Source organism: Phyllostomus hastatus, unplaced genomic scaffold, assembly GCF_019186645.2.
Source record: "Phyllostomus hastatus isolate PE091 unplaced genomic scaffold, TTU_PhHast_1.1 phas_contig_133, whole genome shotgun sequence".
NCBI classification, from domain to species: Eukaryota; Metazoa; Chordata; class Mammalia; order Chiroptera; family Phyllostomidae; genus Phyllostomus; species Phyllostomus hastatus.
The window spans coordinates 1,412,088-1,434,081 of NW_025333577.1; the positions used below are offsets into that span (position 1 = coordinate 1,412,088).

General features: G+C 42.3%; 1 protein-coding gene and 1 pseudogene across 2 annotated transcripts in view; one reads left to right on the plus strand and one right to left on the minus strand.

Moving 5' to 3' along the window:
- Positions 1 to 18,548, plus strand: part of LOC123826487 (zinc finger protein 805-like) — a 40,243-nt gene extending 21,695 nt beyond the window's left edge. Inside the window, exons 1-4 of one of the 2 annotated variants that reach the window (XM_045850479.1) lie at positions 194 to 493; positions 2,813 to 2,939; positions 10,185 to 10,280; positions 15,783 to 18,548. In XM_045850479.1, the coding sequence (XP_045706435.1) occupies positions 464 to 493; positions 2,813 to 2,939; positions 10,185 to 10,280; positions 15,783 to 17,584 (2,055 nt within the window). In that variant the 5' untranslated portion in view covers positions 194 to 463 and the 3' untranslated portion in view covers positions 17,585 to 18,548. Of the gene's footprint in view, positions 1 to 193; positions 494 to 2,812; positions 2,940 to 10,184; positions 10,281 to 15,782 lie in introns of those variants that run through there. The other variant, XM_045850480.1, reaches the window with a different exon arrangement.
- LOC123826956 lies at positions 6,260 to 6,359 on the minus strand (annotated as a pseudogene).
- Positions 18,549 to 21,994: the final 3,446 nt, after the last annotated feature.

Consider the following 21,994-nt stretch of genomic DNA (forward strand, 5'->3'; position numbering starts at 1 on the left):
CTTCGAAGGAGAAGATGTACTTAGTTAGCGACACACGGTGGTAAGACAAAACTACATAACCCAGGAGGCTGCTCGGCGCGTGTCTGCGCGGGCACTGGGCCAATCACGGCCCAAGAAAAGGCCGTTTCCTGTGGACCGCGCCGACTGGGGAGGGACCTCCTGTTCCTCTGATAAACGTCATCTTCCTGGGCCTAGTCGCTCTTTCCTGGCTGTGGGATCTGGAGCGATGGTTTCCTGGGCCGGCAGCGGGAAGGCGCGACCCGTGAGCGCCCGCCGGGACCCCCACCTCGGTCCCTGCAGCCCTGAAGCGACGCCGTGAGCCTCCTGTGCGTCATACACGGGGAAACTGGATTCCGAGTGCGTCCGTCAGCCGCCGTCACCCGCTCTTGACGGTTGCCTGAGGCGGTGGGAACTACCTAGGTCGCCGCCTCCCCGGACCCCGCTACGTCCACAGGGTCGCGTCATGGCGGCTGCGTGCTTAGACCCGGCGCCGGTGCGTGGGCGATGGTTTGGGCATTGCTGGTTCTTAAGGGGTTCTTGGGCAGGATGGACCCTAAGTCAGCCATTGGATTCCTCTTTGTCCTTTTCGTTTATTTATAACAGTGTCGCGTCTGTGACATGTTTTCAGTCAGTGGGCGGAGAACGAATGATAGTTCCTTTCCGGGGCTCCCATCACGTCCGTAAATCCTGACGCCACTTTAATCTGCAAGTCCGTACCCCGCCCCCAGCCGACCTCTGACCTTCCGGGTCGTTGTTTTGCGGGCACGCGATCCTCACCGTGGCCTCGTCATCTTCCATTCCCTGCCTATGACCGTGCACTGGCCTTTGCCTGGAGACTCTTCCAATGTCTCTGCAGGGCCTTGTGGCTTCTACCCAGATGTCACCTATTTTGAGAAGGCCCGTTCTGGCGAGGTGGCTCAGTTGGTTAGAGCGTTGTGGGAGCAAAGAGAGAACAACCAAAAAGCATTGAGTCCTTTATGTAGGCTGACAGGCAGGCATAATATGTCATCTCACTTCATCTTCAATCCTCAGAGCTGAGTTCTGTTATCACTGCTTCGGACAAGAACTACCTGAGGCCCAAATTCACCGTGGTCCTTAAGTGGCCGAAACTAATAACTAGTATGTGACTTCAGCAGTCTGTATTTTTACCCTCTTTTCTAGAAACAGTGTATAGGGAGGCCTGCAGCTAATACATAAAGTAAACTTTGCAAACCCAGCTAGATTCCTTCCCATAGATGCTCTTGAGCATGAATAGGGGGCATGCATTTCTGCAGGTGGAAGTGGGTGGACAGAAAGAAGGTATATTGCTAGTTTAAGGAGTTCTCAGAGGATCTGTGAGGGTACCACAGCCCCTGTGTGCTCTCCTCTTCACCATCTGCTCAGACATGCTCTGGGAGTGCCAGACTGTATGGTCATTTGCTGAATGTTCCATGCTCAGCCAGGGTAGATATCACCCTGTTCTGATTTCGTAGCTTCTGTACACAGTTTGCATTGTCTTCAGCAGCTCCTGTCCCTGGTCCTAAAGTATTCTTTCTTCAGGAATACAAGCTGTCAGGACTCAGGTAGAATAAAGAAATGATGGCTCGTTGAGGATGCTCCCTGGGATTCTGCAGGGTGCAGAATGGGAGCTGTTCCTGCCACTTCCCAATCAGGTACCACCACTTCAGGTAACTCTCCTGTGAGGTGGATGAGTGGTCATGAGTCTGTTCTTCTGTCCATGTCCACAGAAATATTTTTCATGGTGGCTGTGATGAATGGAACTGAGAAGTTTATTTGAAGTGGTTTCCATCTTCATCAACTGTGGTTTTACTTTGGTAATGGAGGAGTGTCAGGGTTATGACATTAGACTATGGACTAGAAGGACATGTGTTCAAATTTTGCCTCTGCTCATGACACATGTAAACTTTGGGTGAATGGTAGAGCTCCCTGGACTGCAGGTCTCTGACGGGCATGAAGATAATGATGGTATTGACTTCATAGGCTGTGACCAGTCACCCCATTGTTTCTTTTACAAATATACATATATTTTTAATTCTTTTTTTAAGATTTTATTTATTTTTAGAGAGAGGGGAAGGGAGGGAGAAAGAGAGGAAGAGAAACCTAGACATGTGAGAGAAACATCAATCTGTCGCCTCTCACATGCCCTGGACTGCAGCCCAGGCATGTGCCTTGATTGGGAAGTGAACTAGTATCCTTTTGGTTCACAAGCCAGGACTCAATCCACTGAACCATGCCAACCAGGGCTATATTTTAATTCTTATAACTTGTTGCTCAGTGAGAATTACTGTGTTGATCCAGAATCAAGGTTCTGAGAAATGAAGGGCAGTCCCATGTTCACTTTGGAGGCAAGTGTTGATTTTGAAAATGTTACATTTACATCTCAACATAATTTCAGAGTCAGGGACTTCCAGATACTTTAACGCACCAGAGAGAAAGCCCTCAGCACGAGGCAGGCACACAGTAAGGACCAGTGAGTGTTAAGTGCAGTTGCTGTAATTATTATTGGTATTTTTTTCGTTATTAATATCCATTTCCATTCCTTCGACATCTCAGAGTCCTCACCATTCTGTGCTTCACAGTCCACATAGGATGGTCCTGATCCAGTGTCCTTTCCATTGGCTCCACATAATATGCTTCTGTCTCCTATCCAGCTGTCAACAGTGCAAAGCAGTGTCTGCCTCCCTGAGCCCAGCACAGGGCTCCACCCTCAGGAGGTGTTTGGTCTCTCTGCACCTTTTACGTTGAGAGGTACATCTCTGAGCTAATCCAGTAGTCCCAAGACCAATACTGCTGCCTCTTTTTGATTTTCCAGGTGTCTGTGACCTTCGAGGATGTGGTTGTGACCTTCACCCGTGAGGAGTGGGGGCAGTTGGACCTGGCCCAGAGGACCCTGTACCAGGAGGTGATGCTGGAGACCTGCACGCTCCTGGTGTCTCTGGGTGAGTCCTCCCTAGCTCTGCCAAGTAGAGGACCTGTTACCTCCTTCATTTTGCCCTCTGTCTCCAGGCCTGGCTGGTCAAGAAGGCCTCTGTAGTCTGCCTACCCTCCAACCTCCAGCTTCAGTCATATTGGGCAAAAGACATAATTTGCCCTTTGGTCACAGCCAAAGGATAAGGATGTGTTGGGAGGAAGGGGGGTGCCTCACAGAATGCAAAGGCAGACGTTCCAGCTGGGCTCATTGAGGGACTGGCATAGGGACTTAGAGGAGCATGATCTTGTTCTGGCTTATCCCTGTGGGTCAGCTTCTGTCACTGTCTTTTCACAATGGCTTTTTCTGACCCAGCTGTTTTATAGAAGGAAGTGGTAACCCAGACATTTCTCGTCTCTGCTTCTTTCTGTATATTTTCATTGTTTCTCTCCACTCATTTAATTCTCCCAGCATGCTCCTCGGCAAGTAAGGAAAATAGGGCCATTGCAGTGAGTCTCTTGTAAAGCTTAATCTAGTCAATTTAAGAGGTACATCTTCACTGAAAAGCTCTGCATTTTTTGATATACAGTCTTTTTTTGTGTGTGAAATATTGATAATAGATGATATTTGACATTTGTGCAAATGTCTCAATTTGAACAAATCACTATGTGGAATTCCCAATTTTTATTTATTTATTTTTTAAATTACCTATTTATGTATGTATATATGTATTTTTAATCCTCACCTGAGTATATGGCCACTGATTTTAGAGGAAAGGAGAGAGAGAAACATTGATGTGAGAGAGAAACATCAGTCGCCTCCTGTACGTGCCATGACCAAGATTGAACTTGCAACCTAACCTTTTGGTGCATAGTACAATGCTCCGACCAATTGACCCACTTGGCCAGATCCCCAATTTTTATTTTTAGTGGTTCTTGAAATGCTGAAGTCTGACCTCCATAAGTCTGCCCTTTCCTCTGCACCCTGTGTCCTGAGAATTGAATTCTCTTGCTCACACTCTCCTCTTACCACCACAGCCTACTTGGTCTGAGCCTGCTGTCCCTATACAGGAGTGTTCTCCATTTCCTCCTTACCGTAGCACTTTGAAGATGAGGTTCTGGTACCCAACTTTTGGTGTCTAGTCCTGCTTTGCTACTTTTGAGCTGTGTGTTCCTGGGCAAGATACTGAAGCCTTCTGGGCTTCAGTTATCTCATAGGTAAAATGAGATAATACAGTATTGCTTCACAGGGTGTTGCGCGTGGGTCACCGGCTAGCAGTGACCACGGCACACTGTGGATGGCTCGACAATACGCGAGAAAAAACACACATGCACAGAGACAAACCAGTTTCTGTGGGGAAGTAGGGACAGAATGGCCACCCCCCCTAGTGGGGAGCGTGCCGATTTACAGTCCATACCTGCTTTTATTAGGCTCATTTTGCATAATAACTCAGGTAACGTACAATACTCATTAGGGGAAGTAAGGAATATAGAAAACAAAGAGCTCTGCCGGTCTATTGAGTTGGGGGTCAAAGAGCTGTAAGGCTGAGGAACAAACTAGCTTCCTCCTAAGACCCTCCTCATTCAACTGAGAGCATTCTTGAACAAAGAAGGTTTCACAGTAATTTACATGTTCTTTCTTAGGCCTGATCACCCCCGGGAAATCCGCACTTCCCAGTACCGAGCTGTACTTCCCCGTCATTGTTTCAGGCTTAGGTGGAGCGCAGGGAACTAAGGCCACCGAGAGATAAGGAGATTTTCTTCCGGACGCTGAGAACTCAGACTTTGTCAAAGCCGAGGAGTGAGGGTCCATCACCCCCCTTTTGCTGCAGCCCCCCCAAGTCCTTCTTTTGGGGGCCCTCCCAAAGTGATCGTGCCTGGCTTGGGTTGTTCCCCCGTGGGGAATCTTACCCGTCTTTGGCTAACCAACCAAGCTTTTTTGGGGTTCAGCAGCAGAAACAGCATTCCTGCCAGGAAGATAAGCTTTTGTCTCCTTGCCGGCTCACGGTTCCAAGGGCGTTCCCTTAGCCTTAGCCTAGGCGGGGGTTTCAGTTTCTGATACCAGTCAGGGCGGTTCCCAACAACAGGGCTGTTTTGAAAGTAAATGTCTTAGAACAATACCTGGTGATACCTTGCTGTGTGCAGGGTTAGCACTTGTGACCCCTGCTGCTCACTACTCTTAATGATCTCATCATTGTCCTCATTGTCATGGCCATCAATCTCACTTGGATTCAGCATTTTCTAGAACAGTGTTGTATGGCTTTGTATTTAAGTAGGCCAGATGCCACAGATGGCTAGACCCTGGTTTCCATCTCAGCTGTGGCATTTATTATTTCATGATTTCAACCAATCACTTTATCCGCCTGAGCCTTGGTTTCTTCATGTATAAAATGGTGCTGAGCACGTTATGTACTTCATGTGGATACTGTACAGAAAACCTAAAATGGAACTTTTCATGGAAGGAAGAATAATACAACATTTTGCTTATTACAGCCTGAAAAATTACATAGATCAATGAAGACTCCTTGTTTCTGAATGAAAAGACTTGATATTTTAAATGTCTTTTTTTTTTTCTAAATTAGTGCCTATATTAAATTCCATTTAAAATTTTTTTTTAATTTGCTTAGCGCAGACACTGGGATATGTTATATCCTATACATGGTAATTGTTTTTTAAAGGCTGTTTTTACAACTGTTTTACATTAACATTAAAATCAAGAGGAAGGTATAGAGATTTCTCATAAACCCTTTGCCTCCCCACATTATCAACATTCCCACGAGAGTGGTACATTTGTTAAAGCTGATGAACCTACACTGACACATTATAATCACCCAAAGTCCACAGTTTACGTTAGGGTTCACTCTTGCTATTTTACATTCTGTGGGTTTGGACAAATGTATAATGAATGACATGTATCCATCCTTACAATATCATACACAGTATTTTTGCTGCAGTAAACATCCTGTTTGCCCTGTATATTCGTATTTGCTCCTCCACCAACACCTGGCAACCAGTGATCTTTTTATTGACTCCATTTGTGTTTTCCAAATTGTAATATAGTTTCAGATTGGCTTCTTTCACTGAGTAATATGTATTTAAGATTCCTCCATGTCTTTTCATGGCTCGATAACTCATTTCTTTTCAGCTTTGAGTAGTATTCCATTGTGTGGATGTACAATATCCTTTATCCATTTACCTACTGAAGAACATGTCTGTTGCTTCCAAGTTTTAGCAGTTATGAATAAAGCTGCTATAAATGTCCATGTGCAGGTTTTTTTGTGCCTGGTAATGTGTTTTAAATTTCAAATTCCACTAGTTTATTATTGGTATATAGGAAAGCCATTGACTTTAAAAAACTATGGAACACTTCATGAATTTGTGTGTCATCCTTGCACAGGGGCCATGCCAACCTTCTGTGTGTCATTCCAGCAATTGACTTTTGTATGTTAATCTTGTATCCTGCAACTTTGCTATAATTGCTTATTAGTTCTAGAAGTCTTTCATTGATTATTTTGAATTTTCTGTGTATATGATCTTGTCATCTGCCAATAAAGACAGTTTTAGCCCTGGCTGGCGTAGCTCAGTGGATTGAGCGCAGGCTGTGAACCAAAGTGTCGCAGGTTTGATTCCCAGTAAGGCACATGTCTGGGTTGCAGGTCACAGCCCCCAGCAACCGCACATTGATGTTTCTCTCTCTCTCTTTCTCCCTCCCTTCCCTCTCTAAAAATAAATAAATAAAATTTAAAAAAAAGTTTTATTTCTTACTTTCCAATCTGAATACGTTTTATTCCATGTTCTTGTCTTACTTCATTAGCTGGTATTTTCAGTACAATGTTGAAAACCTGTGCTGATAAAAGATATCCTTGCCTTTTTCTTGATCTTAGTGGGACAGCTTCAAGTTTCTTACCTTTAAGTGGGATATTAGCTGTAGGGGTTTCTGTAGATGTTCTTTATCAATTTAAGGAATTTCCTCTCTATTCCTAGTTTGCTGAGAGTTGTTGTCTTTTTTTTTTAATGGAATAGATGTTGGGTTTTATCAAATGCTTTTCTGCATCTATTGATATGTTTGTATGATCTTTTTTTCACCTGTTGGTGTGATGGATTACATTAACTGATTTTCGAATGTTGAGCCAAGTTTGTATCTCCGGGATAAATTCTACTTGGTTGTGGTGTATAATGTTTTTATACATTGTTGGGTTTGAATTGCTAATATTTTTGTGGAGGATTTTTTTGCATCTATATTCATGAGAGATATTGCATTTTTCCTGAATGTCTTTATCTGGTTTTGGTATTAGAGTAATGCTGGCTTCCTAGATAGAGTCTGGAAATATCCCTTCTGCTTCTGTCTCTGGAAGAGATTCTAGGGAATTGGTATAGTTTCTTCCTTTAGTGTATTGTAGAATTCATCAGTGAACCCATCCGAGCTAGTACTTTTTCTTTTGGAAAGTTTTGATTATTCCATTTCCTTAGCAGATATAGCCCTATTAAGATTGTCTGTTTCTTCTTGTGTGAATTTTAGCAGATTGTGTCATTCATGTAATTGGTTTCATTTCATCTTGGTTATCAAATTTGTAAGCATGGAGTTGTTAATAGTATTTTAATATTCGTTTAATGTCCATATGACCTGTAGTGATGCCCCCTCTTTCGTCGCTGATATTAGGAATTTGTGTTCTCTTTCTTTTTTTTTTTCTTAGTCTCTCTAGAAGCTTACCAATGCTATTGATCTTTTCAGAGAACCAGCTTCTGGTTTTACTGATTTTTTTTTTCTATTAATTTCTTGTTTTCAATTTCACTGATTTCTGTTCTAATTCTTACTTTTCTGTACTGTTTACTTTGTATTTAATTTGTTCTTGCTTTTCTAAGGTAGAAATTTATATAATTGACTTTAGATTTTTCTTTTAAAAAATATGCATTTAGTACTATAAATTTTCCTCTAAGTATTGCTTTCAGTACATCTCAAAAGTTTTGCTAAGTTATATTTTCATTTAGTTCAAAATATTGTTTTACTTTCTTGAGATTGCTTCGTAGACTCATTTGTTATTTGGAAGCATGTTGCTTAATCTCCATGTATTTGGAGAATTTCAAGTTATCTTTCCCTTATTGATTTCTAATTAATTCCTTTGTGGTCTGAGAGAAGACATTGTGTGAGTTCTATTCTTTCAAAAATCTGTTAAGGTGTGTTTTATGGACCAGAATATGATCTGTCACGGTAAACATTTCATGTGAGCTTGAGATGAATGTATATTCTGCGGTTGGATAAAGTAGTCTGTAGCTGTCAGTTATATCCAATTAATTGATGTATTGATTACAACTGTGTCATTACTGATTTCATGTCTGTTGTATCTGTCCATTTCTGACAAGTACTGTCGTCTACAGCTGTGACGTGTGGATTCATTTGTTTCTCCTTGTTATTCTATTAGTTTTCGCCTCATATAATTTGATGCCGTGATTAGTTTTTAGGCACATACACATTAAGGATGTTTTTGTCTTTTGGAAAATTTGCCCCTTTATCATTATATAATGCCCTTCTTTACCTCTGATCACTTTCCTTGTTTTAATTCTGCTCTACTACTACATTCTTTGATTAGTGGTAGCATGATATGTTCTCCATCCATTTACTTTTAATCTATATGTGTCTTTATTTTTACAGTGGGTTTCTTGTAGAAAACATGCAGTTCTTGTTTTGTGATTGGAGCATTTAGACTTTTGATATTCCAAGTGATTATTGATAGTTACATTAATATCTACCAGATTTGTTATTGTTCTTTATTTGTTGTCCATGTTCTTTGTTCCTGTTTTGCTCTTCCACTCTTTCTCTGTCTTTTGTGGTTTCAGTTGAGTATTTTATATTATTCCATTTTCTCTTCTTTTCTAGTATATGACTTATACTTTTTTTTCCACTTTTTTTAGTAGTTGCCCTAGAGTTTGCAATATTCATTTAACTAATCTAAGTCCACTTTCATAGTATACCACTTCACAGGTAGCTTGAGTCCTTATAACAAAAATAATCCTAATTCCACTCTGACCAGTGTGGCTCTGTTGGTTGCGCATCATCCTCCAAAATGAAGGGTTGCCAGTTCCATTCTCAGTCAGGGCACATGCCTAGGTTGCAGGTTCAGTCAGGGTGCATATGAGAAGCAACTGATCAATGATTGTCTCTCACATCAATGTTTCTCTCTCTCTGTTTCTTTCCCATTTCCCCTCTCTCTAAAAACAAATAAAACCTTAAAAAAATCCTAATTTCTCCCTCCTGTTATTTGCATTATTGCTGTCATTTATTTTACTTATATTTAAGCATATATATGTACACACACACACATACATATAAGGATACATAATCCAATATATTGTTGGTATTATTTTGAACCCACTGTTTTTCTTGGTCAGTTAAGACAAGTAAACATTTTTATTTTACCTTCCTGTTCTCAGTCCTAATGTTCAGGCTGGTTCCCTAACAGGAGTTGTGAGGACAACAGGGGCTGCAGGTGCCTCCCTTGGCCCTTTCTGGAATAAAACTTTCTCTGCTCAGGGTGACTAGTATAGGTCATGTGCTGATCTCAGACCACCCGTGATTAGGAGTGCCATCTGTGAGATGACAGAGACCTCCCAGGTGGGCTACCTCCACCTGGCAAGTGTGTGGCATCTACTAGTGCCCAAGCCTTACCTCAGAGATATCTTTTTTTAAGATTTCATTTGTTTATTTTTAGAGAGATGGGAAGGAAGGGAGGAAGAGGGAGAGAAACAATGGTACAAGAGATGTCATTTGGTTGCCTCTTGCACTCCCCTAACTGGGGACCTGGCCCATAACCCAGGCATGTGCCCTGACTGGGAATTAAATCAGCAACCATTTGGTTTGCAGGCTAGTACTCAATCCACTGAGCCGCACCAACTGGGCAAGATTTTGTTTGAATTGCTCCGTGTGGTGGTAACCAGGTGCCCCCAAGGTTGCTGATGCACAGGGAGGTTGAGGCCTCTGACTTGGATTAACTAAAAAGGCTCTTCAGGAGATATGTCTGAATGGTGTTGAGGTACCATTTAGACATAGGATTGAAATCAAAGAGAATGGGTGCTGTATACGTAGCCAGCCCTGATGTCTACAGTGTGTGGGCCTAACAATGGTATTTTTGCAGTGGTTTCCAGGCTGCAGCATTTTGTTTGCATGGATGGGAGCAGCTTCATTCCAAGGTCTCCTCCACATCCTGAAGTCCCAGACTAGACTGAGATGTTTTCTTTATTCTTACCCAGATCACCATTTCTTCTTTCTTTCCTGTCAACAGGCTGTCCTTTGTCTAAACCGGAACTGATCTACCTTTTGGAGCACAGCCTGAAGTTACAGATGTTGAAGAGAGGACTCTCCCCAAGCTCCTGCCCAGGTGGGTGCCAACAGCTGGCCAGGTCAGGGGTCACAGCCACTTGCAGACAGTGAGGTCACCATTGCCTCTCCATTTGTGGTGATTCTCTTGTTGTAGCCTCTATGGAGGCTTGGGATCCATGGAACCTTTAATCTGTTGTCCTGTCTCCCACTCTACAGCCCTGTCACACTCTTTACCACTCCTGGGAGAAGTCCTGGGGTGTATGAGGTACCTTTGTTTTCTCAGCTCCAGTTGTCTGGCATAAAGCAAGCTGTAACACACAGTAGCCTTATGGCCCCAGGGAGGTTGTATGATCTTGCTGTATCATTGCTGTCTCAGCAGTTTCATGTCAAAAATGGAGTCTTACCCTGGCTGGTGTGGCTCAGTGGGTTGAGCACCAGCCTGTGAACTGAAAGGTCGCTGGTTTGATTCCCAGTCAGGGCACGTGCCTGGACTGCAGTCCAGGTCCCTGGCTGGGGGCATTTAAGAGGCAACCAGTCAATGTGTCTCTCACACATTTATGTTTCTCTCTCTTTCTTCCTTTCTTCTCCTCTCTCTAAAAATAAATAAATAAAATCTTTTAAAAAAAAAGAGGAAAATAAAACAGAGTCTTCTTCCTGTGTTGCTTCTAAATCTAAATGTCTTCTCTATGTAACTTCTCTTCTTACCTATCTGGGAAAGTCTCACTCTGATCACCACCAGTTCCTACCCCAGACTCTAGATCACACCTTCTCCGGGAAGCTCCCTCTTCACTTCTTTTCTCCCTCTTCTGTAACTTTATCCATTTTCTACACAGCGTAAAAATATGCTCAATGCCTCACATTTGAGGAAAGTCAATAAAGGGTGCTGATGCCTCTCTGATGGCTTGACACCAACATCAACTCTCCTTTCCCTGGACAATCGCTCTTCTTGCAGAAGTTGTCTGTTCTTACAAGAAATGTCTACACTTGCATATCACGCCTCCCATTTACTGTGAATTCTTGTACTATTTTTTTAAGATTTATTTATTTTTAGAGAGATGGGGAGGAAAGGAGAGAGAGAGAAATACCAGTATGTGACTAGCTCTCACATGCCCCCTGCTGGGGACCTGGCCCACAACCTAAGCATGTGCCCTGACTAGGAATTAAACCGGCAACCCTTTGGTTCACAGGCCGGCACTCAATCCACTAAGCCACACCAGCCAGAGGTATTTCTTGCACTTTTTAAAAATTGTGTGTTTATTTTATTTTAGAGGTGGGAAGGGAAGGAGAGAAACATCAGTGTGTGGTTGCCTCTCATGCACACCCTACCCGGGACCTGGCCTGCAACCCAGGCATGTGCCCTAGACTGGGAATCGAACTGGTAACCCTTTGATTTGCAGGCCAGCACTCAGTCCACTGAGCCACACCAGGTAGGGCTCTTGTAATTTTTAAAGGAGGTTTAACTCCTATGCCGCATTGTGCAAAAATCTGAAGAGGTCAACATGATAAACTTTTGCATATGTATGAACCTTTGTAATTACCATCTAGGTCAATACAGTATCTCCAGCACCTCATTGGGCTCACAACCTCCATAGCCTCTTCTGCTGAATAACCCCTGCCTAGAGGTAGAGAAACATCAATATGAGAGAAAAACATCTATCAGTTGCCTCTTGCATGTACCCCAACTGGGGACCAGACCCACAACCCCAACATGTGTCCTGACTAGGAATGGAACCTGTGACTTTTTGGTGTATAGGACAATGCTCCAACCAACTGAGCCACACCAGCCAGGGCCAGAGAATATTCTTGCCATGTTTTTTGGTACATGTAAGAACTGATTTCTATGAGAGGTACAGATTATGAGGTAGGAGTGCATTCAGCTTTCATGGAAACTCACAGACTGTTGAGCAGAGTGGCTGCTCCCTCATATTTCCACGACTCACAGGTGAGAAAATCCATCACTCCCCATCTTCACCAGCACTTGGTAAAGTCATTACCTTTGCTCTTTAAGGCCCTGATGGAGGTTCTTCTGCACCAACCAGAGCTTGGAAGCTGCTCCTTACATGTTCGCTACTCTGCTGCTAATTCTCAAATACAGCCTGGCCCATGACTTACTGAGCTCCTGCAGTTCAGTAATCTGATATTGTGCCAAAAGCTTAGAGGCATCTTCTCGCTTGATCCTCACAACAGCTTGGGAGACAGAGACGGAGAATCTCCTGTCTTCCAGGAAAGGAAGTTGGAACGGGAACAGCTGAAGAATCTGTCCAGTGTCAGCTGACTCTGTACACACAGAATTAAGATTTTATAAGATTTTTTATCTGTACAGGCAGAATTAGAGCTGAGGTGTTCTTGCTCCTGAGCCGACCCTTGTAACCCCCATGCACATGAGCTCACGAACACAACACAGACATCTAGGTGGTACTGTACTCAAGTGTTTGGACCCCTTAGATTCTCTGACCCTGTTCTCACTAGACCTTCATTCTCCTCTCACTCTGGTGACCACTCTAACATTGGTTCATCAAACATCTCACAACCCATTCTTTCTACTGTTAATACTCTCCAACGTTAGTTCACACATTCTTAAAATATTTCCCAGCTAGGTCCAGAAGTGCATTATGTGGCTAACCCATAATAAAGAATTAAAGTTAACATGCATTAATTTTTTTTGTTTGGTGTCTGACACTGTACAGAGCATGGTATATGCAATGTATAAAACTTCAGCCCACAGTTCTATAAGGCAGGCTCTATTTTTAGCTTTATTATTTAAAACAGAAAATGGGACTTCCGGCAAGATGGAGGCATAGTGGATGCACTGGACCTCCACGCACAACCAAGATTGGAACAACAACAATTTAGAGGCAGAATAACACCCAGAACTGACAGAAAATTTATCTGAATGGAAGTTGGACAGCCAAGAAGTTGAAATAGACGCGTTTATCCAGACCACTAGGAGGGGCGGAGACAAGCAGCCGGGCCCGGGTTGCGGCTCAGAGAACAGGGAGAATTGGGCGCATAAGGCATCTGGGGCACACAAGATCGCAGCGGGTGGACCCTGAGTACGCAAGCGGCAGCTGACAGACACAGTGAGGCGGCGATTGTGGAGCAGGGCAGAGCGCGCAACCAAGGATCCCAGGGAAGGGACTGAGGTCCCACGGAGAACGGAGCTACTGCCATTGTTCCCTCTTGACCCCACCCTCACATACAGTGTCACAGTCTAACGACTGGGGTGCCCAGCCCTGGTGAACACCTAAGGCTCCGCCCCTCACCCTAACAGGAGCAACCAGACCAAAAGAGAGAGAGAGAGAGAGATGGCTCAAACAGAAGCACAAATCAGTGCCCCAGAACTCATCCTTTTGAGCGAACAAGAGATAGCTAACCTATCAGATGCACAGTTCAAAACATTGGTGATCGGGAAGCTCACAGAATTAGTTGATTTTGGTGGCAAATTAGATGAACAAATGGAGGTTACCATAAAAGAGATGAAGGAAGATGCATGGGGAACGAATAGTGATGGGAAGGAAACTGGGACTCAGAACAATAGAGTGGACCAGAAGGAAGAAAAAAACAACCAAACAGGAAAGAATGGAGAAATAAGAATTCAAAAAAATGAGAAGCTTAGGAAACTCCAGGACATCTTTAAACGATCCAACATCCAAATTATAGGGGTACCAGAAGGGGAAGAGGTAGAGCAACAGATTGAAAACGTATTTGAACAAATAATAAAGGAGAACTTCCCCATTCTGGCAAAGGAAATAGACTTCCAGGAAGTCTAGGAAGCTCAGAGAGCCCCAAAGAAGTTGGACCCAAGGAGGAACACACAAACGCACATCATAATTACATTAGCCAAGGTAAAAATGGAGAGAATCCTAGAAGCAGCAAGAGATAAGGGAACAGTAACCTACAAAGGAGTTCCCATCAGACTGTCAGCTGATTTCTCAAAAGAGACCTTCCAGGCAAGAAGGGGCTGGAAAGAAGTATTCCAAGTCAAGAAAGACAAGGACCTATATCCCAGATTACTTTATCCAGCAAAGCTTTCATTTAGAATGGAAGGGCAGATAAAGTGCTTCTCAGATAAGGTCAAGCTAAAGGAGTTCATCATCACCTTATTTTATAAAATGTTAAAGGGACTTATCTAAGAAAAGAAGGTTAAAAAAAAAAACATGTATAGGAAAAGAACAGCAAACTCAAAATTATTAACAACCACACCTAAAGCAAAACCAAAAGATACTAAGCAAACAACTAGAACAGGAACAGAACCACAGAAATGCAGATCACATGGAGGTTTAGCAACAGGGGAGTGGGAGGAGGAGAGATGGGGAAAAGGTACAGAGAACAAATAGCATAGATTGTAGGTTGAAAATAGATAGGGGGAGGGTAAGAATAGTATGAGAAATGCGGAAGCTGAAGAACTTATATATGATACATGGACATGAACTAAAGGAGGGGGAAGTGGGTGGGAAAGGGTATACAGGGTGGAGGGGAGTGAAAGGAGAAAATGGGACAACTGTAATAGCATAATCAATCAACTATATTTAAAAAAAGAAGAAGAAGAAAAAGAGAAAATGAAGGCTTATGGAATTAGAGTAGCTTACCAGGTGCCACAAAGCTAATAGTGAGTTTTTCTGGAACTTGAACCTAGAGTTTTTGTGGTCAGAGACCATGATCTTAACCACAGTACCCATGTGCCCTCACCTTTTGTTAAGTGGAACTCAGGTTTATTGCTTTGAGTAATCGTAAACCTTAGTTTATGACACATTGCCATCCCTGATTCATGAAGGACCTTGACTGATTGATTATTAATTAAATTGTTTATTTGCGGATTCATTTCTTTTTGAAAGTAATGCACTTAACATCACCAGACTCAAGAATGCGAACATTACTCACACCCTACTATCTTAGTCTATCTGGGCTGTTGTAACAAGAATGCCACAGACAGTTCTGGAGACTAGGAAGTCCAAGATCAAGGTGTTGGCAGACCTGGTGAGGGCCCACTCCCTGGTTTGCAGGTGGTCATATTCTTGTTCTGTTCTCACGTGGCAGAGAGAAGAAGCAAGCTGTCCTGTCTCCTCTTGTAAGGACACTAATCCTGTTGGGGGCCCCACTTTCACCAACCCTGTACTCTTAGGCACTGTTGTTCCCTGATTCTGAGAAGACTGGTTTTTGTTTTTGCTCCCCCCCCCCCCATTCTATGTCCTAAGGCTGAGGTGGGCTTCCCACTTTCTCTGGCCACTTCTACCGCTCTCGTAGAACTCCGCTCATAAGGCACACACGCCATCAAGGAAGCCTTCCTGGCCTTCCTGACTCCCATCTCAGCTGTACAGGTGCCCCTGGTCCAGACCCTCTGCCCCACATCTGTCCTTTCCCTCTGGGTCTCCCCTCTCAAGGTTTCAAGAGTCTAAGAACTAAAAAAAGGAATTGCAAACCTGAGTTTCAGATCTGAAAACACAGCAGCTTCAAACAACCATTTTCCTCTCCTTGTTCTCACTGAAATGGTGATTTTGTTTCTTCTGCATTTCCATCATTAATAAACCCTTTTGTGTATTGAATTCCAAATTCCCTTCAGGTGACAGCACAAAACCCAAGACCACAGAGCCCTGCCCTTCCCACCAGGCCTTGTCTGAGGACATCTCACCCCAGGAGCGACTGACTCAGCAAGACTCAGGGAACAGTCAGGTGGGGCAAGGCAAATACCAAGATGGACCATCAGAAGTTCAGGAAGGCTACCGGAGACCAGGGACAGATCTCCCAAGGGAGAAGCTCCTTGTGAAACTGAGCCCTGAATGTGGCAGTTTAGGGAGAAACAGTGGTCTGCACTCCCTGACCATGCAGGAGCCTGTGTCTCCAGGAAGCCGTACAAGAGATGCTTTATCTGAACGAGAATCACACAGAACAGTGAAAGGTTCCTTAATTCATGAAGGAAAACAGACCTATACATGTGAGGAATGCGGGAAAGTGTTTAACAAGAAATATTTCCTGGTTCGACATATGCAAGTTCACACTGGAGTGAAGCCCTATGGATGCACAGAGTGTGGGAAAACCTTTAGCAAGAGCACCCATCTCCTGCAGCACCACTTGATACACACAGGGGAGAGGCCCTTTGAGTGCCTGGAGTGCGGAAAGGCCTTCAACCGCCGGTCACACCTCACGAGGCATCAGCGGATCCACACTGGAGAGAGGCCCTATGTGTGTAGTGAGTGCGGAAAGGCCTTCACCCACCGCTCCAATTTGGTCCTGCATAACAGGGGCCACACAGGAGAAAAACCCTTTGTGTGCAAAGAATGTGGGAAAGCCTTCCGTGATAAGACTGGTTTTCTTCGACACTACATCATCCACACAGGAGAAAAGCCCTTTGTGTGTGTGGAGTGTGGGAAAGCCTTCAACCGCAGGTCACACCTCACATGGCACCAGCAGACTCACAGCGGACTGAGACCTTTTGAGTGCAAGGAGTGTGGAAAAGCCTTTTGTGACAGCACAGACCTCATTCAGCACTACGTCATCCACACTGGAGAGAAGCCGTACACGTGCCTAGAATGTGACAAGGCCTTTTACCGCAGGTCACACCTCAAGCAGCACCAGCGAAGTCACACTGGGGAGAAACCCTATGTGTGTGGTGAATGTGGAAAGGCCTTCACCCACTGCTCCACGTTTATCTTGCATAAGAGGGCCCACACTGGAGAGAAACCCTATGAGTGCAAAGAGTGTGGGAAAGCCTTCAGCAATCGTTCAGACCTCATTCGACACTTCAGCATCCACACCGAAGAAAAACCCTATGAGTGCAGTGAGTGTGGAAAGGCCTTTAACCGCAGGTCATACCTCACGCGGCACCAGCAGATTCACAGTGGAGAGAAACCTTATGAGTGCATGGAGTGTGGAAAAACCTTTTGCCAGAGGGCAAACCTCATTCGACACTCCATCATCCACACTGGGGAGAAGCCTTTTGTGTGCAATGAATGTGGTAAGGCCTTCACCTACTGCTATACTTTTATCTTGCATAAGAGGGCCCATATTGGAGAGAAACCTTTTGAGTGTAAAGAATGTGAGAAAGCCTTCAGCACTAGAAAAGATCTCATTCGACATATCAGCATCCATGCCGGAGAGAAGCCCTATGAGTGCAGTGAGTGTGGGAAGGCCTTTAACCGCAGGTCAGGCCTCACACGGCACCAGCGGATTCACAGTGGAGAGAAGCCCTATGAGTGCATGGAGTGTGGGAAAACCTTCTGCTGGAGCACAAGCCTCATTCGACACTCCATTATCCACACTGGAGAGAAGCCCTATGGATGCAGTGAGTGTGGAAAGGCCTTTGGTCGCAGCTCATCTCTCAGTCAGCATCAAAGGGTTCATACTGGGAGAAACCCTGTCAAGTAGAATAGAAATAGGAAGACCCTTCACAGGTGGATATCCTCAATCTCCAAGAACCTCCTGTTGGGGAAAGATTTTTTTAATGTGATTCTTTTGTCAGAATGTGACTATTTATACCAAAGGGAACCCTCCCTGCCTCACCACTACCACCCCAGTTTTCTTCCTTGTGCAAAAACCTGTTGCAGGATATCACTTGTCTTCTAATGAGTCATACTAGAAATTGACTCAGCCTAGAATCCCATTCTGCATCTGAGAATTCATCCAGAACTTTGATCCAGCAAAACCTTCAAGCCACATCTTTCTCCTTAGTTTAAAACTGCAAAATTATCTCAGGGGTATTTAAACAAAGAAGGAGGAGACATAGAGGCAAAAAGACGAATGCAACCACAGCTTCTTTCACAGATCAGAGGGCCTTGTTCCCTTATTTTTTCTGTATATACATTCACTTCTGTCAATCAGGAGAGTCAGGCTTTTGAGGATGTTTGAAAACACTAATCAAAAGCCTTTGTTCTACAGCATTGTCTCTACCTGTGAGCAGCCTGAGTCTCTGAGAAATATGAAGGCTTAAATTATGAAATGCTTTTATATTCAGATAAAGATGTACATATGATACAGAAGAAGCCACTCAGACTATTAAATTTCTTTTTGAAAGTGACAAACATAAACACTAAAAAAGTACTCATGAATTCAGATTTTTAAAAATGTTTTTTCATGTCTTTAACCATCTAAACCTCAGTCTTCATCTTGAACTACTTGTTCATTTTTTTTCTTTTTTTTTCTTCTGTGGAGTGAGGATTACAGTGTCACTGTGTAACCTCCCCAGATGAATCCTGATTATACCCTCTGACTGATTTCTAAGCTTCAGTCTTCCTTAGAGAGACTTTCACTTCAGCAATTTTCTGGGGGTTGAATTAGAGTCAAAACAAAATAAAATGTAACTGAATTAAAAGAATAAGATCAAGTCAAAAAACACAGAGAATGCATTTCATTTTTTTATCCTCACCCAAGGACATGGCCATTGATTCTAGAGAGAGATGAAGGGAGGGAAAGAGGGAGAGAGAAACATTAATTACGAGAAAAACATCAATGAGTCGCCTCTTGTGTGTGCCCTGACCAGGAATCGAACCTGTGACCTTTTAGTTTATAGGACAATAGTCCAATGAACTCAGCCACACTGGCCAGGGCACATCTTATTTTTAATCTTAAAAAAGATTGTGTGAGGATTCATTGTCAAATTAACTTGAATTTTAACACGAAGTAGGCATACGTATATGTGGGCTTGTGTGAATTTTACTGTTGTCACCATGAAGTTAGCCCCAGTATAAAAACTAATGACTAGTATCTTTCCTTAGGGTATTTTGGAACTTCTCCTTTGCCTTTTTTTTTAAAGCTACATGTGATACTATTACCTCATAAAAATATACTGTACAAAAAATACATGTACTGCACAGAAGGATGATCATGTCTTCAATTTGAACCCTCCTAGGGGTTCAGATGACTTTTAAGTGACTGTGGACATTTGTATTGCCACTGTCGGCAAAGCCATTTCTGATGTATTAATTAATGGTACTGTTGTTAAGGTACCTCTTCATCCTCTTCAGCAGCCTCTAGGTCCCGAATATTTTCTAAAAGTTTTATATTTTTAACTTTTACATTTAAATCCCTAGTCTATATTGAGTTAATTTTTGTATTACCCTATGAAGTTTAGGTTGAGTTTCTTTCTTGTGTTTTTGCCTAAGTATATTCTGTTGTTCTGACTCTACTTCTTGAAAAGACTATTTGGCCTCCATTGAATTGTGTTTACTCCTTAGTCAAAAATCATTTGGGCGTATTTGTGATGGTTAGTTTCTGAGTGCTCTGTATTAACTCATTGGTCTTTGATAGTATAGGTATCACACTATCTTGGTTACTGTAGCCATTATTAGATCTTAAAATTGGGTAACATGATTCCTCTACCTTTATTCTGTTTTAAAAATTGATTTAATTTTCCATACCATCTTTACTTTTGACTTTCCATTAAAAATTTATTATGTTCTTGTCTATATTTACAAAACCACTTGCTGGGATTTTGCTAGAAAGTAATCTATAGGTCATTTTGGTGAGATTTGGAATCTTTATTATCTTGGTCTTTTAGTCCATGAACATGGTTCCATTTATTTAGATATTCTTTGATTTATTTCATCAGTGTTTTTCAGCCTGTGGATCCTGAACATATTGTTAGATTTTTTTGTAGGCACATTTTTTGTGTCATTGTATGTGGTATTGAGTTTTTAATTTGTTTGCACATGATCATTACTGTTACAGAGAAGTATTAATTTTTATATGTTAACCTTGTATCCTGTGACTTTTTTGAATTTGCTTAATAGTTACAGCAGCTGGGTGGGGGGTATATAGTTTCATGGTTTTCTTTATCTTATCAGCAAATAGTAAACATCTTATTTCTTTTCCTAATCTGTAGACTTTTCATATCCTTTTTACTGGCTTTATTGTACTGCATAGAACTTCTAGTGTAGTATTGAATAGAAGTAGTGGAAAAGAACACATTTGCCTTGTTCTTAATGTTAGGGAGAAAGGATTCAGTGTTGATCATTAAATATGATGGCTATGGGTTTTCATATAAATGTTCTTTAGTTTGGAAAGTTTCCCTCCTAGTTTTTTAAGAGCTTTCATTATGGACAAGTGTTGAATTTTGTCAAATGATTTTTTCCTTCAATTGATGTGATTATGTCATTTTTCAGATGTAGCCTATTGATATGATGTCTTGATTTGACTGATTTTTGCATTTGAACCAGCCTTGCATTCTTTCAGTAAACCCCGCCAAGTCATGGAATACAGTTCTTTTATTATATCTGTATTACAGCATTCAGGTTTTTTTTGTTTAAAGATTTTATTTATTTATTTTTAGAGCAAGGGGAAGGGAAGGAGAAAGAGGGAGAGAAACATCAACGTGTGGTTACCTCTTGTACGCCCCCTACTGGGGACCTGGCCTTCAACCCTGCCATGTGCCCCGACTGGGAATCAAACCAGCATCCCTTTGGCTTGCAGGTCCACCCTCAATCCACTGAGCTATATCAGCCAGGGCTGTATTACAGCATTCTGTTTGCTAGAATTTTGTTGAGGAATTCCGTGTCTGAAATCATGAGCATTTTGATATATAGTTTAATTTTTTTGTACTGATGTTGGTGTCCGAGTAATACTGTCCTTCCAAGATGACCTGGGAAATGTTTCTCTTTTTTTTCCTTTTTTTCTGGATGAGATTTTGTGGATTTGATGTTACTTCATCTATCTCTGTAACATTATGTCTTAGAAGTGTGACTTATAAACTGAATATTGCTAGATATTTTTTCAACCTACCAGGTTACTACTAATTCTCTATCTTGTATTTTTCTTTTAAAAATTTATATAGATTATTTACATTCTGAACTTTGTTTTTAGTTGGGAATTTATATACTCCTATTTTATTAATGTTTAAGCTAAAATTATAACACTTTAACATAAATGAGCATAGAGTTCATACCTTTACCTTCTTCTTGGACAATATAAGGAATATTACTGAGGATTGCATAATTCTATTTTACTCAAAAAGATAATATGCTTTATGCAGACAATGAGCAATTGTATTAATGCACAGCTGGATCCTTATCTTGGATCTTTATTACTGCTATTGATGCAGACCTTTCACCTAGATCACTTTCCTTTGACCTTAAATGAATAACCTGTGAGTTACTTTTCTATTACATTTTTCATTTTTGGCTACACATGCTCGCTCTTGAAAAACGCTGTTGAGAATAGAAATCTATATTGGAGATGATTTCTTCAGCATCTTCAGTGTGTTCTTCTGCTATACCCCTCAACCCCTATATATTGGGTATGGGTGGAGACAATTTATTTTGTGTTGATAATTTCCTGGTAGTAAGGAACAGTATTTGAACCTGATACAAAGGACTACATACCCTAGAGATTTTTCACAGTGAGACGAACTCAGTAATTATAGGGGTTTTGAGTTGTTGGGTGACAGTGTCAAATGCATAGGGGAGATAATAAAATACATATACTTGGTGAGCAAATTGATGGATTGTGACAAACTGGCTGGATGTTTACTAATCCCATTTTCTCTTTTTGGACATCTGTTAAGATAGCATGTCCCAGCTTTCCTCATACTTAATTTGGAATCATTTAAATGTATTGCAGACAATCAAATGTTGGTAGAAATGAGTGTGAATTGTGTCTTAATTGTTCTTGCCTTTGTGCACTACCCTGGGGATAGATATTCTCAGTGATTCTAGATTTTACACCTCCCCAGGATTTAGTACTTTTCTTGGGGGGCTGTAGGTTCAGGTGATACATGCTGATGGTGCATTGATGAGGAAAGGGCCTAATGATTACCTGAAGCCTCAGCTGGGCCATCCCATGATC